The following is a 15,285-nucleotide window of genomic DNA, read 5'->3' as shown; positions in this document are numbered from 1 at the left end:
TTTGTTCAGTTTTTTTCCTCAAACATCAGTCCTTTGGAATTCGCTTTCTTCATCTTATTTTCTTGGTTATATAATTTGCAATTTTTTAAGTTGTCTGTTAATTGATCTCTTGTTCTATAATTTTCATCTTTTATCTTCAAGTAACTTCCAACTCTAATAGTGGTTGCTTGCACCTTGTTGGAAGTGAAAATGATAAAAAAAAAGTCTTTCGTTTCTCAGTTTAAAATTGTGTCTCATAATTTCATAATCTGTGGTGTTTATACTGGCAATGAAACATTTATTTCTTCCTGTTAGTTTCACATTAAGCCTTACTTTACCATGTGGTTTTTCTCTTTTTGTGCAGGTGCAATTTTAAATAATTATTATTTTAATATTAAGTAACAGTATTGAAAACAGCTAATCTGGATTAATTCGAAAAAGGATTTTCCGGATTAATATTGAAATAGAGAATGAAACTGATATAACGAAAATAGGAATGCTGTTGATAATCCCAAAAGCAGAAATAAGAATGAAATTAGCAGAAAATGACTAATATTGAAATAATGTTGAATCTTAAGAAAATGATTATGATTAAATTTTAATTGGTAGGTTGCCTGCCCAAACCAAATCCTCAGTTGATGTAGAAGTTTGCCTTGCATGTATTACCTATCTATCAGTCAATGTAGCAACACTCCTCATATGTTAATTAAAATTAAAATATGCTGAATCATCAGTTTTTTAAGCATTTAATTTTCAATATTGTTCTACTTTCTCTGTTTTCGATAATGATTTACATTTTTGAATTTGGAAATAAATACTTTTGACATTCATCAGAAAATCATAATTTCGATCTTAATCATTGAAATGAGTTCCCGTCAGTTTTTTTTTTACCCTATTCATTTTTCAAGCAGTTATTTTTTGATACTATTCTATCAATATTCTATCTATATTCTGCTTTCCCATAATAATCATTATCTGCATCTTTTTCATATTCTCTGATGCTATCAAGTATTGTCTGATGCTATCAAATATTGTCTGATGCTATTAAATATTGTCTGATGCTATCAAATATCGCTTGATGCTATCAAATATCGCTCGATGCTATCAAATATTGTCTGATGCTTTCAAATATTGTCTGATGCTATCAAATATCGTCTGATGCTATCAAGTATTGCCTGATGCTATCAAGTATTGCCTGATGCTATTAAATATCGTCTGATGCTATCAAATATTGTCTGATGCTATCAAGTATTAGCTATCAAGTATAAGTTATTTTGTTAACCTTTACTTGCAAATAACAAATAACAAAAAACAAAACCTAGTGAAGGGGAGATTTAAGTTTACGTGGTTTTTTAATGATTTTGAAATCAAATTAAAAAATAATTTATTTGTAATATTACTTATTATCACTTATTTAGTGGAAATAAAATAAAGTCAAATAAAAAAGAAAAGAAATGTAAACAATATATCTATTTAAACAAATTGTTATTTTTATAACTTAACTTCGATTAATCATAGTCGATATAAAATAGTGTATAATGTAAACAACGATGGTAAGAAATCATATAAGAAAGATCAATCATCCAAAATGGGATAAAATGTAGTTTTAGCTGTGAGTAAAATTTAGAACTAGAAAAGCTGCTAATAAAAATGGCATATTTAAGTTTGTTCTACATTGGCATATTGCTAATAAGCCAACTCATCAAAAATGTTTCCAAATAGTTTCAGGACATTTTTTGAGTGATTTATTTGATCCGTGAACTTTTTATTTCATTTTAAGTCTGATGCTATTAAATATTGTCTGATGCTATCAAACATTGTCTGATTCTATCAGCCTACTAAACATTGTATTCTATCTCAGAAAGTAGGTTCTAGAGACTTTTAGAATTTTTGGTGTCATTAACATAGGCTAGTCTTACACTCCATCTCTCATGCTTGGATCTGATCTTAATACATCTTCAAGATAACAAAGGTTTGTAAAGAACTTTTCCTCTAATTCACACCATTCTCTGTCATACCAGAGAAATGAGCAGTCTTGGTGCAGTGGTTGAGTGCTTTTTTTAGAAGCAAGAGATGCATGATTCGAAGCGAATTCTGGGTATATTCTGTGCTATTAGTAAGGAAGGAGACATTTAACTTCCTAGTTAAATACTCTTTCGCATTGCTCTGTGGCAAGACTATTAGGTCTTCCTAGGGTACCTAAAACAAAATTAAAAAAAAAAGAAAAAAAAGAAATAGGTTAGTTAATTGTTAGATACCTTAATCAGTTGTGGTGCTAAAGTTCTTTCTCATAATGGCTTTTCTGCAACTTGTGGTTCCTACAACATATATCAATACAGATTTTAGTTCTCTTGTTCTACTGCTGTTAATAGAAACTGTTTTATTGTTTGATGGAAGTAGAATAACAAATCCCCCTGATATATCAAAGGCTTTTAATAAAGTTTAGTATGCTGGACTTCTCCATAAGCTCTTTTGATATGTTGCATCAAGGAAAATTTTCAAAATTATCAAACTATTTTTTTCTAGTATTAAATTTTATTATTCTTTTAAAAGTATTAAAGTTATCTTTGATATCCTTGGGCAATACTCTCTTTTATTGCATGTAGCCTCTGAGAGGCTGTTGGAAATAAAAGAGATTGTTGCCTAAGGATATCAAGCAAACAAGATCTTGAATGTGATCTCTCTTCTGTGACAGCTTGAGACTTAAAACTTCTGTGAGACTGGTGATTTTAAGTCTAAAATTTTTTTGTTGTTTACTAGACAAGGTCTAAAAAAATTTTAAATACAGTCCAGTTTACTCCAGCTGCCAAATTTGAGCTTTCGTCCCATTGTTGTGAAATTGGATCTTTTTCTGTTTTCCACAAATACTGCCATGGTTACTACTCAAGCTATTACCATGGTTACTACTCAAGCTATTATCTTTTGTTCCATAAAACATTTACTCAACTTTTTACTCATGGAACTTCAAAAACTTGAATAAAAAAACTTGAAAAATGTGAGATACAACCTATTGCCATGTAACTACTGAAATATCAGTGATAGTTCTCCTTTTCTTCCAAAATCAAAGGAATTAATCCAAGTTCTGCAATTTTTATGATTATTAATCTTTCAGAATTAATTACTGTTGGATATGACTCTAGTGTTACAGGCACTTCAACAGTTTTTAAGACATACTGGTAGGTAAGTTCTTATTGTGCCACGGTTTGGCCAATCAATCAGATCGACAACTTTAACAGAAAGAATTTTTTGTATAGTTCTTAAAATGTTGGAAACTATTGCAGGGTTTAGTCCAAATTGAAAAGCAATATCTTTATTTAATAAACCTTGTTATAAGTATAATTATTATAAGTATAAACCTTGTTTTAACTTTATAAGTATAATTAAGAGATGGTTCTCCAATAAAAATCATAAATGATTTTTCGTAATGTAAGTTTTAAAAAGCCATTTAAACATAGTTCAAGATAAATTTGAAAAAAATTTTGTCTGTTCACCTGATGATAGATTTTTTTATTGATTAAACTAGAAATTGAAGCATCTCCTGGTGATGAAATATAGATGGACTCCAGTCAATATTAGATGGGTCATCAGGACGTTTGCCAAAAAAAATTAATTTAAAATTAATGTAGTTAAATTAATAAATTTCAGTTTATAATTACATTAATATTATACATTAGATTTTTTGCTGCAAATTTTCCCATTATATTTCCCATTATTCTTACTGCCTACAAGTACGCACTCAACTTTTACAAATATGCACGTCATTTAAAAAAAAAAAAGAATGTAAGCATTCGCAAGTAACCTATTTCTGTTTGATTTGTTAAAATATGTTATGATATGAATTAAAAATGCAGAAAATAATACAGGTTTGCTCAAGTTGTTTACAAAAACATATTGTGATATAAGTTGTTTATTCACTGAAATAACCACAGGACTTTATTTTTATTTATAGTTATAGAGCTATACTTGGCAACTGCAGAAAGATCTTTTATTGAAATGATTTAAAACGTGTTTAAAGATTAATAAAACTGGAAGAAAACAAATCAAGTGGTATTAATCATTTAAGCTTAACTATTTTAAGAAAATGTGCATTATTCTTCGCCATTTACATATATTTTCAAAGAGTTGTTTGAAACTAGCAAACAAAGTGCAACTCTGATCAGTAAATACTTATGTACAAAAATCACTAAAAATTCTAAGCAGGAAACTATCATCCGGTGTCACTAAATTTGGTTGCATGTAGAATAATTGAAGGCATAATTAAATACACTTGAAATTTTTCAGACGGAATTTAAACTCATAGTCAAGCAATATAATGTTTTTGTTAAAAATAAAGTATACACAACAAATCTATGTGAAAACACTAAATTTTTTTCAACCTGCTTAGAGAATGTAAACCTGTTGATGTTATTTTTTAGTATTTTGCCAGGGTGTTTTAAACAGTTCCACAATAAAAGTTGTTAATTCACAACTCCTTAGATTAAATCCTTTAAAAAAATAGAAAGCAGAAAAAAGAATAATTTGCTAGGCAAATGTATCTTCTTGGGCAGAAATCACCAGTGATATGCCACTGCGGTCAGTTATTTAACCACTCTTGTTTAAGCTATTTATAAACCATTTGCTTGCAACCTTGAAAAACACAACTATATGCAGGTAATACTAACTTTACAATCAGATCTTAATTTAGCTTTTAACGTCTAATACTGGTTTGTGAAATTTAATGTTTCTAAATGTATGCACAATAACCAGACATTTAGAAACATTAATAACAAAAGCCAAAATAATAAAAACTTATCAGTCTACAAAAGTTTAACATAAGAGAGTCTGAAAGAGATCTTGGAGTAATCTTATCAGGCCAATCAAATGTTGGGTAGGATTAGAAAAAGTTTTGTTTTGTCTAGACCACTTTATGTTTCATTTAACTACTTTTAGAGTTTAGGGTACCAAATTGGTCACCACTTCAAAAGAGTAAAATTGATTTATGTGGAAGAGTTCAACATGAATGTGCAACTGAATTAATACCATCACTCAAGAAAATAAGCTATGAAAATAGTCTAAACATTCTTGACTTGATTACCTTGACACAAAGAAGGCAACGAGGAGACAAAATTTAACTTTTAAAATTCTTCAATAATCTCAACAACTTAGAAACAGTTTTTTTTTTTAATAGCTAATAAAGTGCCTCAAGAGAACCTAATTCCTCTTTCCTTACAAATGTCACTTATATGCCAGAGCCGACATTGAACCTCAAGAGAACTCGAGATTAAACCTCATCTTAAGCCAGAAATCTAACCATTCCACCATGGCTGTTTAATTGATTAATTAATTAAAAAAATCAACTTTCAAAAAACTCAAGTGAGGCATCAGCTTTAAATATGTTGAAGAAATCACGAAGCGAGCATGTTGTGAAAACTTTATCTTTAACAGATCAGTCAAATTATAAAATAGCTTGTTTAACGAGTTGGTTAACACAGAATTAGTTAACAGTTTTTAAACAAGTCTTGGATGAGCAGCAATCAAGCGAATCAGCTGTCGTTGTCATTGCTAATACCACGTTTCATATTAGTTACAACAATTACTTGTATTTATATTAAGTTTATTTATTTTATGAATAGATTTTAAATTATCAAAATACATTCTGTTTATAAAATTCTCAGTTTAATCAAGTTTATTTATTATATTGTTAATATTAATGGTAAGAATAATAATTTTTACTGAAATTTTGATTATTTAAATGTTTTTTAAAATTACATAAAAAATGTTTCATTTAATATTTATATTATATTTAGTTATATATTATTTTTAGTTATATTTTATTTAATGTTATTGGCTTTTATTTAACTTAAGATCTACAATATTTATTCAGGATAAATTTAAGTTTACATTAAAGCAAGTTCGACAATGGAACAGCATAACTCGAAAGAAAATTGTTTTTGATGGAATTTTTTTATCTAATGCCACAGGTTGATTTTTTTTTTAAATATATTTATATTAAAGTTATTGTAAAGTTAAATGGTAATATTAATAACAGCATAAAATAAATCATGACAACAAAACCTTTATCATAATAGCATAAACCTGATCATAACATGTATAACATGTATATGGATGTCTAACATGTATATGCTTTATGATTAAATATTCTAATACAAAATAAAATTTTCCTTTATAGAACTTTTTAATATTAAACAAATGTTTTAACTTTTTTTCAAATTTTTTGATAGAGACAATCAATGAGGAAGATGCAGATTCTTTATGGGATTATTTAATTTCTCATAACCATATTTCAATCATTGAACATTGGTTGCTAGGTGATGAATGCAACCAAGTTTTTCCACCTTTTAACATTCGTGTTATAGAGTTATCATGTATGCCAAGTTATATGGAAAAAAGGCTATTGAATCTTCTTGTGAAGAATGGATATTATCCACAGTTCCTTATCAATAACTTTCTTAACTTACTTGAGTACTTAGGAAAAAATGATCTAGTCTTTTCAAGTGTGCATCCATTTGATTTTTACAAGTACCCACTTTCAATTGAGAAACGAAAATCTTTAGTGGATGACTTTAACTACAACTTTTGTCAATTTTGTCAAGAAAATAACTTACCTGTTCTTATGTGGAGATTTATTACTTTCTATAAGTATGTTTATCTATTTTTTCTCATTTCTTAGAAATTGAAAACTTTTTATCTTTTTTCAATCTTATAACTAGGTACTACAACATGTGTATATATATACATATATATATATATATATATATATATATATATATATATATATATATATATATATATATATATATGTATATATGTATATATGTATATATGTATATATGTATATATATATATATATATATATATATATGTATATATGTATATATGTATATATATATATATATATATATATATATTATATATATATATATATATATATATATATATATATGTATATATATATATATATATATATATATATATGTATATATGTATATATGTATATATATATATATATGTATATATGTATATATGTATATATATATATATATATATATATATATGTATATATATGTATATATATATTTATGGGCAATTCCATTTTTAAATTATGTTACACACAAATATTTGCCTATTAAAACTGTAAATTAAACTTTTAGCTATTTTGCAGGAATGCTGTTAGTCTAAAGAATAGAATAAGCTAAAAAGATTTGAGTCTGGCCAAAAGAGGGCGAACTTATTACTAAAAATGCCACTTAACTTATGCTACACGGAAAACAAAGAAAAAAAATTGCTTTAACTTTTAGGTCAGGTTTCTGCAAAAAAGTAAAGCGGTTTGTATTAAAAACTTTCACAAGATGTTGAGAATTTTATACCAGTTTAAAAAATGTATAAAAATTTGTCAGAGGTGACCGGCTAAGGAAAATAAACTTTTTTTTTGATTCTGTATATGTAACTTGTGTTAGATCACTTACTTTACAGAGCGATTATTATCATGAATTTTTTATATTTGTTATTAAAAGTTAGAGTTACATAACAAAAGATAACAATGCAAAAGTATTGAACTCATTCATTAAAAATAATTAAAAAAAAATTGTTGAAAAACTGGTGGCACTCTTCCTGAGTGATTTTTCATAACATTTATGAAAGTTATCAAATCAAATACAGTTTTTTTGCAAGACTGAGTACAGCTTTAAAAAAATATTTTAGTATTACAACTTTATTAATAATTGAGTCATTTAAATAAGAAAATCTTTGGTTTGTCGAAGTTTTTACTTACAATTATTACGTTTATGCGTATTGCCTTTTTTTCATTAGATTGAATTTTTTAAAATGCTGCAAAGTATGTCTACATAAAAATATTTATATAATTCTTAATTTTATTTATTTATTTACATTTACATGTCAACCACAATAAGAATACATAAACAAATAAACAAACAATATAAATAATTTTAATTAACATTAAAACAAAAGATAAAAGTATTTTTTTTTTGAGTTCTCCTAATTAAACTAAAATTAATAAAAGTTTCAGTTAGTTAGTTACTTTGTCAAACCAACGCGACAAAATAATAATTACTTAATGGCTTAATTCATTTTGTAAACAAAAACTTAACGATAAAGCGCCAGAACTTTATTAAATGCATGTTGTTTTATTTACATTACACAAATTTAAAATAAAAATGTGCTTTAACTAAGCATCATTATTTAAAATATTAAAAATGTAATATTTGATGTGTGCCACAGCGTGAAGGCGACTTCAAAAAAAAATCTCTTCTTTTGAATATTTCGGAGGCTCAAATATTATGGTCTGGGGCTATAACCCCTCCCACTTCATTCACAACTGATTTCTATTGTATTGTTAAACGGTTATCGGGTTTATTCCTATATTTTATGTACAATGGCATTACACCAGAATATATTGTAATAAGAACAAAAAAGTATATATATATTATTTTTATGTTTTTATTTTCTCATTAATAAAAATAAAAAAATATATATATATCATTTTTATGTTTTTTTTTTTTCTCATTATAAATTATTAATAAGAAAAATAAAATAATATGACAAATATAAAAACTGATTAAGAAGTTACCTGAAGAGTCTTCACAGATAAAACAATTTTTTTTTCTTCACAGAAGAAAAAAAAAATTAGAATATATAAAAGATTTAATAAACATTTTTTATTTCTTCAGAATGTTTTACTCCTTTTTTTTCTTGACATTTTTTTTTATAAATTTATTTATCATGGTTGAGTCTTTATTTTTCTTAGTCTTCATTTGTTCAATATCAAGTTTCCTTATAAAGTAAGCAGTTGGTTGACTTTGATGTTTAACATTTATGAATATGTTCATTCTCCAGGTACCTTTTTTGTTAATATATACAGTAGCGTCTAAAAGTAATTGGAAAAACAGCTTTTTTGTTATATTTTCTTATTAAGTTAATATTTTTAAATGAAATTTCTTATTAGCACAGTAGGCAGCCAAATTATTAGTCACACTTGCAAAAATTATCATATTAACCATTACAAACTCTTTTCCATATTCTAATGTCAAATATTTATATAAGTGCTCCTAGCTAACCATGAGCGAGACTAGGTTTTTTCAAACTGAGACGAGACCAAGACGAGAAGTTAGTACTACGAGAAATTTAAAAATTTTTGAAAACAAATTTATTAAAATCCAAGTAAAAAAAAAATGTAAACATGGTTTTGACAAATAGACACAAATGACATTTGTCAAATGTAAACGACTTTTTCAAATATTAATTCAGAATTTTTTTGCCAAACTTTTCCAACAAGACAATGTTTTCTCTGATTAAGATGATTTGTTCTATTTTTTCTGGGTGTAAGTTGTGTCTGGATGATCGGATGACATTTCCACCTGAGCTAAAAACTCTTTCTGATTTAGTTGAACTTGCTGGAATAGCTAAAATTTGTCTAGCTAATGAAGAGAGTTCTGGCAATGTATTTGAATGCAATTTCCATCAATCAAGAATCGGAAAGTCTTTTTTTGCAATCGGGAAGATATTCATACTGGCACATTTCGCTCAAAATAGGATTCAGTTCAGATGTTGGCTCTTGTGTTTCAAGTCTGATGTTTAACTCGCTTCAGTTTTGAATTAGGAGACAAATCTTCTGAAAGGACTCTGGCAACAGGTTGGCACTCAACATTATCCTTAACCTGTGAGGCTAACCATTCTTTTGTTGTTTGAAATTTTTTGAAGAGCTTCAAGTGAAGTCCCTTTAAAGCAGTATTTAAGTAGTTTGCTGCAGCACTCAATAAGTTTCCAGTGTGACAATATGTGTCAAGTTGAATTCCACTGGTAAACTAATGAAATTAAGTCGAAAGTGCACTATTTTATACAAAAAGTTTTTGTATTTAAAATCTAATTAAAAATATTTAAAATCTAGTTAAAATTTTTTAATTAGATTTAAAAAAAAAATCTAATTAAAAAATCTAATTAAAAATCTAATTAAAAAAACAAATTATTAAGCAATTTTGTAAATTATAATAATTTTTAATTTAGAAAATAATATAATGGGAAGTCTCGTTTCTCACGAGAAGTCCCATTTCTCACAAGAAACGAGAACGAGACGAGATCTCGCTCATGGTTACTCCTAGCTTAAATAAATATTATTCTTTAAAAAGTAAAACACCATTTTAAACACTTTTACTAATTTTTAGCATTTATTTAAGAAAATTCAAAATAAAAAATATTTTTTAAGTATTTGGTTAGGCTGCCCTTTGCATCAATTACTATTTGTATTTTTCTTGGCATACTTTGGATGCAACTCTTTACATTTGCTTTTAATTCCTGATCAACATGCCAGGCATTCTTTTGTGCCTCTATTACATTTTTTTTGTTAGTTATAGTTTCGTGCTTAACTATCCGCTTTAAAAATTCCCAGGCGTTCTCTATTGGGTTTAAGTTGGGAGAATCACCCCAACTTAAACCCCGAATTTATGGCATTGGACTGAATCATGCATTAAGATGCAGTTGGATGAATCAGGAAACCAATTATTTAACTGAGAAACTAATTTGGTAGCTAATACTTTTTTATATTTATCCTGGTTCTTCATCCTTTCAGCTATATAAATAAGGCAGCTGCCATTTCCATTTATAACTGACCACACCATCATCTTTAAAGGGTGTTTTACTGTCTCCATAACACAGTCTGGGTTATATTTTTCTTCTTTCCTTTGTCTAACAAGAGAAAACTTATCCATTAGTATTTAAAATTGGGACTCATCTGAAAAACACACCTGAAAACAATTTAAAATAATATAAAAACTCATATAAATTTTTTAAACAGTGATGCTGTTGCAATAAACAGTTAAACAAGTATTTATTTAAACTTTCCCTATCTTTAACAGACTTATGTAGGTGTTGTTCAGCCAAGTAAGACGTTTTAATTTTATTGCTGGCGTAAGTTTAGGTTTCTCACAGGTCTGCAGCATTTAAACGCCAGTTATTAGATGACTTGCAGTTCTGTTAGAAATCTCGATACTGGTTTGTTGTATGATTTTAGTAACTGCTTTTATACTTTTTTTTTGGTTTTTAAAACAAATCTTACAAATTGTCCGTTCATCTCTCGGGGTAGTGATGTGTTGTCTTCCACATTTTCCGCTTCTATCACTTAGTACAGGTATTTTTTATCAAGTTTACCTTTTCTGTGATGACAGTAAGCAGTGTATGTCATTGTATGTCAAGTTGTACTACAATTATGAAGAAAAAAAATTACATTAGGGAATAATTACTCAAAATTTAAAAAAAGAATGGAAATGATTGGCTCAAAAGTAGTTATACAAACTAAATTCTGATTACTTTTAAAACATTTTTTTTAAAAACTATTTTTTCGGAACGCATATTTTTATAAAAACACTCCATAATCAAAAATTCATAATGGAACATAGTAAATGTTTAACAGAGGCTGTGAAAAAGTTAATTATACAAGCATTTAATAACGCTAAGACTGTGCAACAAATTTTGAAACAAATAAATATTCCACGGTCAGTTGGCTATGCATTAAAAGTTTTTTCACAAAGAAATCATTCCAAGCATTGTCAAAGTCAGGAAAAATCAATAATTTTTCACCAAGAGTGTGAGATCTGGGCAAAAGTGCCAAAGAAACCCATAGTGAGTTTATGCAGTCACATCAAATTTCCTGTTTTATGCAACAGTAAAGCATCGCTTAAGACAAAATAACCTTTTTGGCCGCCATCCCATTAAAAAAACCTTTTTTTTTTCCTGCAAAAAATTGTAGGGCACAACTGAAACCACAACAGAGATGATTGAAAATATTTTGGAGTGATGAGTCAAAATTTAATGTATTTAGCTCTGACGGTATTAAATATGTTTACATCCCGTAGGTCACTGAAATAATGTTAATTATCAAGTTCCCACAGTGAAGCATGATGTTGCCTCAGTAACGGTTTTGTCATGTTTTAGCCATGATGGAATAAGTTTAATCTATCAAGTTCAAGGACTATGGACAAAAACAGCATAATGGAATAATCAGGGACATAAAGCTGACACATGCAAAGAACAAAAGTTGCATGGTTGGGTTTTCCAACATACCAATATTGTATAAAAATAAACCTTTGAGAGCGCATCGAGAGAATAATTAGAGATTGCAAACCAACAGGAATAATTAGAGATTGCAAATCAATAGGATTTAATTAAATGCACTTGGGAGGGTATACCAATTGATGTTTTAATTAATTTGGTTTATTCAATGCTGTCTAGATGCAATGCTGTCATTGTGGCAAAAAGTTTTCCAACCAAGTACTAGGAATACATACGGATTATAAACTATAGGTAACAGTTCTGTTACAAATAGTTTATAATCTGTATTTACATTTTAATGTAACATAATGTAACAAATATGTTATATAAGAGAAATCATAATAAAAAAATGCTGAAAATTTATCATTTGTTTTGTCAATATTGTTTTTGAAGGATGTATTTAGTTAGTCCAAATACTTTTGAGCCAATCATTTGCATTCTTTTAAAATTTTTTTGAGTAATCACTCACAGATTTGAATTTTTGTTTTGTTTTTCATAATTGTAGTATAATTTGACTTATAAGAAATTTCATTTTAAATAGTTAACTCAAAGAGAAAAATATAACAAAAAAGCTATTTGTTCAATTACATTTTGAGCGCTACTGTATATACTTTTTTAAATTTTATTTCCTTTTCAATTTTTGTTGTTAAATAGAAAATTAATTAAAAAAAAGAAGAAATTTAAAAATAATTTTTTTTTTTGTTCAGGCCAAGATTTAATTTCAAACATCCTTATGCAAAATATAAGTCTAAACAGCCAATCAAGCAAAACTCTTAGCAATCTATTAACAAATCATCAAGTTCTTTTAGTTCTTGCATTCATTCTTATTTCTGGAAAATCTCTAGAACAGGTTTTTTAAACTTATTTATTGATTTTTTTTTTTTTTTTTTTTTTTCTAAGAAAATTTTTGGTTTAGGTTATTGAAGGTAATGATGATGTTTTTAAAGCTGATAAGCAGTTGCTCTTTGATTCTCTTCAAAGTTTTCCTAAACTTTTACAATCAATTCAAAACGAAAAAAGCTCTATGTTAAATCTTACAATTTATCAACTTCTTCAGGTGAGTTTTAACTTTTAATTTCATAATATGAAAATGATTTTATTTTTTTGGGGACAAGGTTTAACTTGCCTGTAAAGTTTTTGCATTTAATGGTTTTTATTTAGTTTTGGCATTTAATTGGTCACTCTGTTGTATTTCATCTAGGTGATTATAATTTTTGTTGTTGTTATATTTTATCTAGGATAATACAGAAATTAATGTGTCACGATGGTTTACATGGCAAGAAGGAAATCAATTGGCATTAAAAGAAGGTGTGTGTGAAAGTGTAGAGTCATATTTTTATATGGTATAACATTATAAGCAAAATTTATCATTAATTATTCCATATAAATGATCTTCAGTGGTACATTACTTAATATCATGCACCATCAGTGATACATTGTAGTATTCTTTATCATCAGTGACACATTATTACAATGTGCCACTGATGGTACATGATACATGATATAGTATACTGTACCATGATATATAAAAAATATATTCAAGTATATATATATATATGTATGTATAATAGTGATCAACCGAAACAGAAAAAAAGCCGAAACCGAAATTTCAGGTACTCAAATTTGGTGCCAAAACTGGTACCAAAATTTCGGCAAATATTTTACCCAAACCAATACTGAAAGTTAAAATTTATTTCATTAGAAAAATTTATTTAAAATGCCATTTTACATTTTTTATTTTTTCATACTTGTATTATGTTAAAACTAATTACACGTGTATTCCAAATTGAGATTTAATACATAAGTCAGCGATATAAGTTAATAACAAAATTTAACAACTGACAGATTTTCTCTGCAAAACAAAATTTTTTCAAGGTATTGTGTGAAAATTCTCAAAATATTTTTTACCGAATACCGAAGTGTACCGAAACGGAAATTTAGGTATTAGTTTGAATTGAAATTTCAGCCGAAACCAATACCAAAACAGGTTTCGGTTGATCACTAATGTGTGTGTATATATATATATATATATATATATATATATATATATATATATATATATATATATATATATATATATATATATATATATATATATATATATATATATATATATATATATATATATATATATATATTTATATATATAGTATTCTTTATCATCATTGATAGCTGTAATTACCTGTATATATCAGTGATATATATATGTAATTACCCGTATATATCAGTGATATATATGTAAATATAGTCATAGTGTTGTTTTTCAGTTTCATATTGTTGATTAAAATTTCTTTTTGACTATATTTTAGGAGTTCTATTGGAACTACCACATTTTTCTCATCCACTATTAGTGAGTAAATATGCCCAAGTCATTAAACTTGATTATGAGTATTACCTGAAAGAAGGTCGTCCTATGTATGCCTATCTTATATTCAAAAAGGAAAATTTATGGTACTTATTTATTATTTTCTCTATGAATGCAAAAAAATAAATTTTTAGGATTTCTACATTTGTTTTTACTTTATTGACAATTTGATTGTTTTTGATATCATTAAATTTATAGCGAAGCTAGTGCGTGCAAAATATCATACAAGCTGGCGATAGAAAACTTCAGATTACTTTCTGTAGTGTCTTCTTGTTGTTTTTTTTTGGAGTTACTTGATCAAGATAATGAAATGATCAAAATAGATGCTAAAGTTATTGAACTTCTTTTTAAATATCAAAAAACATCTATAGAGGATAGCAGTTTATTAGGTTCAATATTTTATGAATTTTATTAAATATTTTTTTAAATATATTTTTTTCACTTATTTATATACTTCACAGATTTATTGTTTTACATTATGAACGTCTTTAAATAAATTTTTAAATTGTTTGAGGTGAATATTGTAAACTATGCTAAAAAATGTATCATTTTATGATGTCATTGATCATCAGTATATCTTATTATCATGTCATATATCATCAGTATATCTTGTTATCATGCCATATATCATCAATATATTATGCACTAACAATCAGTATTGTTACTGTTAAGAATACTTCTTATTTTTTGTCTTCCACTAGTTGGTCTATTTTTGGAGAAAAAAGATTTCTTGGAAATTCTGAAACTTCTAGAAAATTCAATTGAACAGCTAATTAATGATAATGTAGAGATAGATAGAAAGTAAGATGCATTTTTTTTCTATATGTTTTCTGAACTATTTTTTATAATTTTTAAATATTATATAGGTATCTATGATATTT

The 15,285-nt window shown here is 26.8% G+C and overlaps 1 protein-coding gene across 1 annotated transcript in view; it reads left to right on the top strand.

Moving 5' to 3' along the window:
* The window catches only part of LOC101237023 (spatacsin), a 156,174-nt gene that overhangs the window by 52,512 nt on the left and 88,377 nt on the right, over positions 1-15,285 (top strand). The window contains exons 14-22 of the mRNA XM_065806270.1: positions 5,843-5,939; positions 6,201-6,618; positions 8,744-8,832; positions 12,747-12,889; positions 12,956-13,096; positions 13,278-13,347; positions 14,349-14,490; positions 14,603-14,793; positions 15,106-15,205. Of these exons, the coding sequence (XP_065662342.1) occupies positions 5,843-5,939; positions 6,201-6,618; positions 8,744-8,832; positions 12,747-12,889; positions 12,956-13,096; positions 13,278-13,347; positions 14,349-14,490; positions 14,603-14,793; positions 15,106-15,205 (1,391 nt within the window). The remainder of the gene's footprint in view (positions 1-5,842; positions 5,940-6,200; positions 6,619-8,743; positions 8,833-12,746; positions 12,890-12,955; positions 13,097-13,277; positions 13,348-14,348; positions 14,491-14,602; positions 14,794-15,105; positions 15,206-15,285) is intronic.

The sequence above is a fragment of the Hydra vulgaris genome, chromosome 09 (genome assembly GCF_038396675.1).
Source record: "Hydra vulgaris chromosome 09, alternate assembly HydraT2T_AEP".
Lineage (NCBI taxonomy): Eukaryota > Metazoa > Cnidaria > Hydrozoa > Anthoathecata > Hydridae > Hydra > Hydra vulgaris.
The sequence above is the reverse complement of the archived record's forward strand: the minus strand, read 5'-3'. Positions and strand labels throughout refer to the sequence as shown.